At 39.1% G+C, this 11,397-nt stretch overlaps 1 protein-coding gene across 1 annotated transcript; it reads right to left on the reverse strand.

Annotated features, from left to right (window-relative positions):
- Positions 1-174: 174 nt before the first annotated feature.
- si:ch211-167j9.5 (tyrosine kinase receptor Cad96Ca) lies at positions 175-9,895 on the reverse strand. The gene is made up of 12 exons (XM_037471083.2): positions 9,745-9,895; positions 9,476-9,540; positions 9,290-9,383; positions 7,765-7,966; positions 7,272-7,410; positions 5,436-5,534; positions 5,157-5,317; positions 4,920-5,057; positions 4,435-4,546; positions 4,054-4,153; positions 3,478-3,577; positions 175-2,034 (listed from the first exon to the last, which is right to left on the reverse strand). The coding sequence occupies exons 2-12, from the start codon at positions 9,510-9,512 to the stop codon at positions 1,987-1,989; spliced, it is 1,230 nt and encodes a 409-aa protein (XP_037326980.1). The 5' UTR covers positions 9,513-9,540; positions 9,745-9,895; the 3' UTR covers positions 175-1,986.
- Between the last annotated feature and the right edge of the window lie 1,502 nt (positions 9,896-11,397).

The raw sequence follows: 11,397 nt of genomic DNA on the forward strand, positions 1-11,397 counted from the left end.
TTGGCTCGCAGATAAAAAGGGGCGTTTCTAAAGCCCGGTGCTGCTTCACGTGCTCTTGGTAAATTTAGCTCTTGCTCAAACAAATATTTTGTCATTATGGAAAGTCAAATGTAAGGCTTCAACAAAAGCTTTTTTTAAATTGTTTTTAATTTCGTTCTTTTATTCTTCTGAGCGTTATCCATTAATGTAATTATTCAATCCATTAAATCCATTTAATAATACATTACTTATAAGGTATATATGGACAGATGTTGTATAGATGTCATTGGAATGCATAGTGGTGAAATGTAATTTCTGTTTTGCCGATAATACGTTGTCAAGAATGTGTTTTGATGTGTTCTACTTTTGGGTAGGGTAATTAATACACAACGCTATATTTGAATTACCAAACAATAGTTTAAAAAAAGGTAGATTAAAAAAAAAGTATATATCTAAGATAATATGAAGATTTACAAAGTAAAAGAAGAAACAGAACATGACAAAAATGACATACATGTATGTACATACAGTTGAAACCAGAAGTTTACATACACTGTGCAAAAAGACAGAACGTTTTTCTCACTGTCTGCAGTTAAATCAGACTCAACCGCTCCTGTTTCAGGTCCGTTAAGATTATCGAATTTTTACTAAATGTCACAATAATGACAAAGAATATTTGAGAATGTTTCTTTACTTTCTTCAAGGTCAAAAGTTTACATACGGTTCCTTAGTATTTAGTAGCATGCTGGAATTCTGGCCCATTCCTCCTGACAGAACTGGTGTAACTGAGTCAGGTTTGTTGGCCGCTTCGCTCACACATGCCTTTTCAAATCTGCCCCCAACTTTCGATGGGATTCAGGTCAGGGCTTTGTGATGGCCCCTCCAAGACATTGACCTTGTTGTCCTCAAGCCACTTTTTAACTATTTTGGCAGTATTCTTAGGGTCATTGTCCACTTGGAAGACCCATTTGCACCCAAGTTTTAGCTTCCTGGCTGACGTCCTGAGATGTTGTCTTAATATTTCCAGGTAATGTTCTTTCTTCATGATGCCGTGTATTTTATGAAGCGCTCCAGTTCCTGTTGCAGCAAAACAGCCCCACAACATGATGCTGCCACCTCCATGCTTCACAGTTGGGATGGTGTTTTCAGGTCTACAAGCTTTCCCCTTTTTCCTCCAAATGTAACGGTGGTCATTATGGCCAAACAGCTCCACTTTAGTTTCATCAGACCGCAGGACATGTCTCCAGAAGTGAAGGTCTTGGTGTCTTTTTGCAAACTGTAATCTGGCTTTTTTTTGTTTTACTGTGGATAATGACACTTCAGCCATCATCTTCACAAGGTCTTTAGCTTTTGTTCTGGGGTTGATTTGCACATGTCGGACCAAAACACGTTCATCTCTGGGACACAGAGCCCGTCTCCTTCCTGAGCGGTGTGATGTACATACAGTTGAACATTCCCATGTTTATACTTGCGTATAATTGTTTGCACAGATGAACGTGGTACCTTCAAGCATCTGGAAATTACACACAAGGATGAACTAGACTTGTGGAGCTCCACAATTCTCTCCCCGATTTCCCCGAAGTAATGAAAAATTCTCTAAAATTTTCTGTTTCTCATTATTGTGACATTTAGCAAAAGTTAAATTAAATTATTTTGGTAATCCTAACGGACCTGAAACAGGAGAACTGATTTAACTTCAGATGGTGAGAAAAAAGTGTTGTGTCTTTTTGCACAATGTATGTAAACTCCTGGTTTCAACTGTACATCATTTACCATACTGTCTGTTCATCATCTTACAGTTTATTTCAGACACAGCATGAAATATGTCCCCAAACAGATAAATGTAGCCTTTAAATTATAGGGATAGAATTACTCTATCAATCCCTGGGAGTTAAACACACATACTGGTTCAGAACGGGACCTCTTCTGGTGCCTTGGTGTTTAGAGAGGACCTCTATATCTTCTGAAAGGGATGCTGGCTGCCTGCAGACATCTAGCATCCTGATATTAAGCCTCATCTTTCACCAATGGATCACTCTCAACATTCACATAATCCTGCAAAAAAAATAAAAGTTACATACTGAAGAAAATAAACGATCTGCTGCTTTTCCTGCTAAGACAAAACTGTGATGTAACTTGTCAGCTCAAAATAAAACACTGGCGGATCTTTCTGCAGAGGAATGGGTGTTTCTGACATTGAAAGTTGCTTTAGGTATACTGCGATAGCGAAAGAATGAAAATTCAAAGAAACATGTTCTATTTTTGGGCTTGATTGACAAGTCATATCTTATATAAAGTGAGCACTTCATATAAACAGGTGTAATTTAAAAATAGTTAACTCAGTTGGTCTTCTACGACCTTTCACTAAAACTGCAGAATAATTCTGTTACGGTCTGTCAACATATCAGGTATTACGTAAAACAACTTTAGTTTCAAAGTCAAGTCATTTGACTTTAATATGTTAGGAATTTAAGCAGAAGAGCACACCCAGTGCTATTAGTTAAAATATTGTGATCATGAATAGTGGTAGAATTGTAGTTTGTGTGTTCTTAGATATCAGTTATTATATTATTATGTTAGATTAATATCTGCAATATTAATTAAATACATTTTTTATAAGTAATTTAACTACTGTAAACATGACATCCAGCCACATTATAATGTTCAGCCTGGGAGAAGGATGCTTAAACCTTCCTCAACGGATGTTTCCATATTTCTCCCCAATGAAGGTTTTCTTTGAAAGTTGTTTCTCCTGCTGGGCCATTCATGAGCGGAAGATGTTAGGAAAGCCTCCCAAGGCAAGTGGTTTGATTTTTAGTTAAACATAATGGTTAAGATGTTATAAAATCTGATGATTTAAGATGTGTTATCATTAAAGTGTATTAGCTATAAGATGAAGATATTATGTGTGCATTGTTCGGTTTACATGAAGAAGCTTTAGGTCAAAAGGTGTGATCATTGAATGTCTTGTAATATTAAGTGAATTGGGATTGGTCAGGTCACTGAGGGATTTCAGGAATGTCAGGAATGCCTGGAGGCAGAAAGATATTTCACATTGACAACCTGACAGGAGCTAGTGTTGAATGTGCAGCCAATCGAAAACGGCTGCAACACAATGACTACACTCTGTGAGATTGGAAAAGACTATTAGGGAGAGGACAGGCAGACTCTTTGGAGATCCAGGCTTTGAGAATGGAATCAACTGTGAGGAAGGAGATTCTCTATTTCGCAAAATGTTATACTATTCATACTATATGTCACTTGCTTCTGTTAGTTATGCAAAGGGAAAAAGGAGCTGAGCCGTGTTCTGCTCTTAGACCCCACAATAGTATTGTGGTGGAGACTATTTTTGGCACCATGATGTATTTCCTGTACTTAACAAATTATAGCAAGAAATGCATTGAAAAAAGATGAAGAACAAATGACTCCAGCTTTTAAATGATGACCAAACCAATTATGTAAACCAAAGAAAAGAGAGCGTAGCAGGGCATTCCTTACCGCGTCGTTTTCTATGATGGCCTCTAACATGCGAACGACGTCCGTGAACGAGGGTCTCATTGAATACAGGTCCAGCCAACAATCTCGCATGATATGGAGTCTGTGGGGTTTTGACATTGAAGGGATTCACAGTGTTAGGAACTACTAAGAACTAACTATCATACACAATGGCAAAAAACGCTTGATGACGTTATAGTCCTGATGATAAACGACAAAACTCATTCGGAATCAGAAAGCACATTCAGAATTATAGTTAGGATCAATACTAACTAACAGGATCAAGACCTGATGTTGAGCACTCATGATATCGAACTAATAATACTGACATTTGGTGATGTGGGGTAAGAGGTCAGTTTGAATCCTGGCTGTGCTAGAAAACAAATGACATGAGTTTTCAGCTGCTCATCAGATCACGTTAGTACTGATAAGAACTAATAGTGGTGCTAGTAGATCCAACCAATCCAATAAATTAAACAGTGGGGAGTATATTTGAAGATACAGCTCATGGTGCATAGACTAGAATAGATGCCAAACAGCGCTTGTCAAATGCTTCTGGGATTGTCAGTCTTCATTTACATCTCTGGTCTGCAGCCTTCAGGGTTTGTGTTCTTATGACCAATACAGATGTAGTACACCACTGCGTCTGATTTCTCCACGTCAGGGTATGGCATTGTACCTGAAAAAAATAAAGTTTTATATTGATCAAACCGGTCATATTATTCTACTTACGGTCTCAAACTGCCTACTGTTTTTGTAACATAATATGATTTCATTTCATGTTCTCATTGTTTTTTGTGAATAACTGTCAGAATCATCAAGATCAAATCAATCACTGTCAAATAAATATATCAATATTTGGTATTTCTTTCATCTGGCCAGTCGAATCACATTGTTTTTGATCTTCTAATAATTTTGTGTCATACATCATGTGTGTTATTACGTGTGGATCCAACCCACCAAATGTCTGTATCTCCCACAGGACAATGCCAAATGCCCACACGTCTCCCTTGAAGCCGTAATAGTTGCTCTTGAAGTACTCGGGTGGGTACCAGCGCAGCGGCACACGCTGCTGTATAAGTAACATGCAGGGGAAAAGGTCGTCAGCGTACAGTGTCAGTGGTAACCTCACTACTTTGATATCACCACAGTAAAAAAATGAGCTCAAGGTCGAAACTCCTTCAACCCCCCTGCAACAAATACAGATTATAGATTCATATTAAGTAGCAGGGAGGTGATAAAGGCTGTGGTAACATTATGGTTAGTCAAAAAATATGACAAAGTGAAATTTAACTACTGGCATAAAATGAAAACCCTTTTAGTTTGAATACATATGCATTAATTCATTCATACTCTACACAATAGAATACATGAAAACGCAGCCGTATAAACACAAGAGTTCACTCTGTGTGTGTGTGTGTGTGTGTGGGCTGACACTGTCTTACCCGTGGGCTCTTCCAGCGGCTGCTGCGGCGGCTCACCATCCCGGTTAAGTCTCGAGCCAGCCCAAACTCTGCGACCTTTACTTCCCAAGGGAACTTATTGACCATGATGTTTCTCAAAGCCAAGTCGCCGTGCACAATCTGAAGTTAAGACCACATAGACACTGCTTAGCATGGGCCTGTGACAGGTTGGTGGGGAACACCAACAGGGTACTTCATGGCGGCCTCTATTGCCGTTACCAATTTGGAGCGCAGGTGCTGCATGGCCAGAGCGATGTGATAGGAGGCGATGGTGAGCAGGCTGTGCAGCTCAGGGTCTGCACTCAGGGAGACTTTGTGGGTCTGCAGGAAGGTCCTCAGAGTGCCACAGCTCACATTCTCCATGATCAAAATGTAAGGCTCTGCTCCAATCAAAACGAAGAGAGAGAAGGATGGAGGAATATATCCAAGGTGTCAGCTACCTTCCTTGGCGATATTCAAGAAATTGAGGAATAGAAATTGTGTGTAGACATGTCTCACCATCAGTGGTGTTCCAGTCCAGCAACTGGAGGATGTTCTTATGGTGTATCAGTTTCTTCATGATGGAAACCTCTGTCTCCACATGCTTTGAACGGACACCTCAAGGAAAGAAGAATAGGGAAAAATTTGCTGATTCTAGGAAGACTAAATAGTGAAACTTCTCCATTAAAATCCGACAGTGCATCAAGGTAATTGTCAATAACAATTACTAACAATATGAACAGAAAATTGTAAAATGAGTAAAACAGCCAAATGGTTATTAAATTCACATGAAATGAAATTCAGTTTAAATGACCATCTTTAGTTACCATGGTACAGTCATACAGTCGATTCATCGAGCGGTATCTGCAACCTGAATAATTTGCTTTTTTGCATGACAGACCACGGTCCAAGCATTCTTTATTTTTACACTTGCTATGGACATCAGTTGAGGGATGGCGTTTCTCGACAAACAGCGCAGTAAAGGTTGGGTGTGATTTTAAATGTAAATTGAAATGTTAACATGAAAGGGTTGATTATTGATTAGCTTTTATAGCTCTCTCTGTTGGTCAGTCCACAAAGCTGTCTCCACAAACATTGTGCACGGAGTTCAGGTCTGTGAGGTGTGACGGTCTGTGTTTGTCTTCATGCCAACGTTAATTTCACTGGGCCCGGCCTTTACATCTTGCTGTCAGAGGCCCACACCGTCACTAACTGCTAATTAAATATTATTATATTAAAATATAATATATATATATATATATATATATATATATATTGGTCAAACTGACTCAACAGCAAAAACTGGTTAAAGTCACAAAGATAGAAGTCTTTGGACTACAGTGTAGAGATATAGCGGGCTCTTGTCTAGAGCAGTAAAGTAGGTCACTGCCTCTGGTTCGTGCTCTTGTTAAGGCTGAGGATGACTGACTGACTAAATAAGTTCCTATATGATTTTGATGAGCTGACCTTGCTGACAGTAAGATGAAATATCCAAATTATAGCAATACTATGTGCACATCTGAACACATAATCTGATTTGTATGGGCAAGGGAAGTTGAAGGGTTTTTACCTTCATATTTTTTTAGTCATTCTTCTTCCCACAGCATTAACATCCTGTGAATTTCCCAACTAAGGATTTGTTTTAAAGAACCGTCTTATCTTAAACGTCTTATCTTATCATAGACTTTTTATTAGTTTCAAATTGTTGCCATATCCTACACATAGCACCTTTAGACCCACAGTTATGTTCCACTCCTAACCGCAGAAAGTAGTGACTCAACACTGACACATTACTGATGTAGTACCATGTTTACACCAACATTGGCTTCTTTATACATCCAGCAGACCCATTAAATAAGCAGTTAGCTTTAGCTTTCATTTTGGCTCTAATTCAGTCTCCAATTAGTGACAAAAGCGTAAATGCTTTATGTTCAACATTAGTAAAACAAAAATCGTCTAATAAAAAAAGATCCTTGCTTAAAACGGACGGTAAATACAAACTAAAGCGGCATTTCAGTATTGATTGCTGCTTGCATTGATACTAATCTTTATCTTTAAATGAGTCATAGCATGTGTTTTATTATTTTATTTCAATATGATTTATTCATTCATTATCAATTCTTGGTGTAAAATGATGCCCATGTTAAAACATATGTAGCATTAATCCTTTCTGATTTACAGGTTAGCAAAAGAAGATATGGAAGAGGGAGTCGTATTTAGACAGCTGAACACCTCACCATCTACTTGGTCAGATAAATAAAGGATTTTCTGACTCGCCAACTTGACTTTTTGCCTACACGGCAGCTGTGCCCCAAAGAAATGCTGGCAAGCCTAAACCTCCAGAGAGGGATGTACCTTCCTTGCTGATCTTGCAAGTGAATGTGGTGTGGCCTTTGCACGTCCCTTTGGTCATCCTGGCCTTGTAGAAGACCCCCTCCTTTCCCGCTTTGATCAGCTGGAGCAAGTTCAGGTCTGACTCGGTAACATGAGAACCCTTGAACAAATGCCATAAAAGAGCTCTTTGCAACAAATATGGGCAGAAAAGCATTGGATTAGCACAGATGACAAAAATGACGTGCAGTGGGCAACGTCATCTTTGTCAGCTCATCAAGAACTGTCTGATTTGGGCTCTGGCGTGAACAACACTGATACTATCTGTGGCACACGAGTCATGAGGTCAATGAAGAGCATAGTTCACATGGACACTTAACATTCAGTTTCTTTCATGTGAAATTTTCCTGCTTTAGCTGAGTGCTTGTGTAAATCAAGCACCTCTAAAATAGGTTAAATATTTGATGGCAAAAAATATGTGCATGACGTGGTGAGGTCGGTGGTGTATCAGTAGTACCTGCTGCAAGCCTTTCCACAGCTTCCTGGAGGAGGACCTGGCTGTGCTGCTCTGCTGCAGGGGATTTAGTGGAGACAGCTGTTCCTCCCCCTCTGCTGGCACTGGCCTCACAGGCGTGATGGGAGCTTCCAGCCGAGGAACAGCATCCAGCTGCAACTTACTCCCTCGTAGCTCTCGAATTGTCCGTAACAAAGACCGATACCTGCAGAGAAAAAATTGTGTACAATAAAGTACTGTCAAACCTTTATACAGTGTGAGTGTGTAAAGGTTTGACAGAAAAAAATTGTGGAAAACGGTGAAGGCAGCTGCACCAGGGGGTGTAATTTATTGAAAAAAGAAAATGAAATCCTCATGCAAAAATATATGGAACTATTTCCAGGTGGAGGCCTACAGGCCAGCGATAAAATATTTATTTAATTAATGAAGCAAACTATCTGCCACATAGAGCCTGGAGGGTATCGGTGAGGTAGAATAATTCTTTGAGTTAGGTATTAGTGAAAGGCTTGTTTTTTTTTAATAGCAGATACCAATGAAAGTTTCTCCCAATATGTACCCAAATGTCATTCGCTCTACAGGACCATATATGTTGCCAGAGAAAGTCTACATTGAATATACAACATAACAGACCCTCCTCCCCCGCTGGCAGATGTCTTTGCCCCGAGGAGAGAAGACAGAAGCTTGTCCTAGCTAGCTCGCTTTGGCATTTGCGCCTGCTCTCCTGCCAGCAAAGCTCTGTGGTGGCCCCAAAACTGGCCACAAGCCTGCAGGAACCAGAACGGCATGAAAGCTGCTCTGCTGAGGTCCGAGCTACGTTGTTGCAGAAGGCTAAACAACTACGGTCAGAAAGAAACGTTACCAGTGTGCCTAACTGTTCGTGGGATGAAGATATGGCCTGCTGTTGTGCTCATGCTCTGTGACAAGTAAAGCACCAACGCATGTACACTCACAGAACAATGTAGGGCTATTATTAATAATCATGTATTTTAATTGCATATAAAATTTCCATTTGGAAGGCATAGTTTTAACATGAATGAAACTAATAAACCCAATGTGTTTGGAATACATAGCAAACAGGTTTATGTATTTTGCCCATTTGACAATATTCATTTGCAGGTATTTGATATCAAATTATTAGGCTGTTTAAATGTAAAGGATACTACTGTGCCGATACATGCTATGCAATGTTAATTTTGTTGACAAAAAATATGACAAAAAATATTCATTAATGACATTTTTTCAATGAGACGAAAACGGATGTTAAAAAATAAAAACTATGACAAAATCTGTGATAACTTTCGTTAATGAGAAGAGACGAAAATGTTGGTGGTGACAAAGTCACAATACTTTTTTTTAAAATTCGCGTTCACCTAACAGATGTACAGCCCAGCCAAGTTTATAATTGTGAAAGCTCAAGTTATAAAAAAACACAAATTGAAATGCAACTGCACTTGTTGATGTAGATTTTAAAATATGATAAATTTTTGCTTTGTACAAATCTTTGGGACATCATTTAAGCCTCCCTTACTTTCTTAGACACATGATTCCCAGCAGTGTGACCACCAGGACGGTGAAGGACAGAGCCCCTATGAGGGGGTAGACAAGCAGGTGGAGGAGCTGACCTGAAAGAGAAAACATGACGGAGACAGTGAGCTCCAACGTACACTCACAATGTGCCACTGAAGCCCAGTTGATGTAACACCCCAAAGGTCACCTGAACACGCATTTCCACTGGTGGAATCATGTGACATTCTCTCTTCTGCCGAACAACGTCTATGTCTGAAAAGTATTATCATAGCATTTAGGAGAAAAAGGAATTGATCACAACTCTTTTAGATTATTACCTACACAGAAGAAACGTTTTACAAGTTCAGTGGAAGTACATCCTATCTACATCAACCCTGAAAAAGTACAATAACCCAACTTAAGAGATGTATCAAGATAAACCTTAACTTGTAATGCTTTATCAAGTAACCGCCTTACCTTTGTTTTCTGATGAACACCAGTCTGATAAGTTATTGTCTAAAGAAGAATTGTTACATTGAAGCAGTCTGTATGTCTCTGTTCAATGCTTATTTCGTTTAAAGCTATACTTTAAGAGTGCTAGAACCCTTGAAGGATTCAAACAGGTGTCGTGTTATTCTCCAGCCGGTGGGTATTCTGAGCAAGAGGTCTCATTGCGTGTCAACCACAATAGAAGGAGAGGAAATGAACGGAAGCAGCAGGCGGTTTGAGCTACACGACAGACTACATGATGTTGAGCATGAACTATAAACAGTGATCATGTCTGCTCTTTTAGACTAATCCTAAACACTGAATCATAGGCCTCACATGGCTGCTTACAGATTAGGTCGTAACGGACTGAAAGGTTTCAGATCAAACGAAAACGTGGCACATGAGTATCCCATTTAGGTCTTAAACCCTGACCCACTAACAGATTTCAATGTAAAGCTTCAAACATTTAAAGCTATTGAATTTGTAGGGAAAGAGTAGAAAAAAAGCATACATGTTTATTTTTAAACCCAAATGTATACATTCAGAACCATAAAAATATGCCAATAAAAGATAATATCTTGGATTCAGTAAAATAAATCTATATTGTCAAACTAAAGACTATAATAACAGTTGTCCCTGTCTTTGTTAAATGTGTAGTGCATCTTACTACTGTGGTTGTCATTTATTGCATAACAATCCATTTTTTGCTCATCATACATTTTTTAAATCATTGACCCGTTAAGTAAGGAGCTCCAGCGTCACATAAAGATTTGCTCACATCAGAGAGATTTCAATCTTTCGGCTGCAGGGTTTATTTTTTGCAAACACCCTCATTGTGGTTACCCCCGTCATCAGCAGCGACATGCCTCTCAAACCAATATGCGGAGGGGGAGCGAAGCACCACGGGGCGGACGGAAGTCAGATTTTTGGTCATGAAAAAACAACTCTTGTAAAGATGCATTAAGATTATGGACCATACTTGGAAAAGGGTGATACAGTGACGGATTGTGCTGGGAGAACCCATTTCAGACAACATGAGGTCTTAGGTCCACGTTTACAAACCTTGTTGATAAGCAGAGGAATAATGACAAGTACAAAGTTATAATGGCTGCGCTGTACAATGAATAACATTAATGGAATATATATTTAATTTAGTGTATTTGGTGTCAATGACGAGCATACTACTGAATATTAGAGCAGTCGTTCTCAAACGGGGGCCCGTGAACCCCTCAGGGTATGTGAAGGCACTCAAGGGAGTATGTGAGAATTTTTTTAAACTTAATATAAAAATGAGCATCTATTCCAAAATTGTTTAAAAAAATTGTTTTCGTAGGGGGTAAGCAGCAGATGCAGGTCTGAATATCGTGACACAGTTGTCTGGACTTCATTAAACGAGACCAATTTGGGTATGTACAATTCATCCTGTTGGAACTACTCAATGTACCAACTTCTATTAAAAGCAATAACTGCATTGATCAGAACACAGACATAGTTTGGTGTTGTCGTTTCCTCTGCAGAATTTAATTTGTTGCTTGGGTACTTTGTTACAGATCAACGGTATCACTCCATATACAACTACAAGTACAGTATTTTGTACAGTTCATACTGAAATACAGTTTTCATTGGCTTATTTACAAAAAC

The sequence above is a fragment of the Pungitius pungitius genome, chromosome 3 (assembly GCF_949316345.1).
Source record: "Pungitius pungitius chromosome 3, fPunPun2.1, whole genome shotgun sequence".
NCBI lineage: Eukaryota > Metazoa > Chordata > Actinopteri > Perciformes > Gasterosteidae > Pungitius > Pungitius pungitius.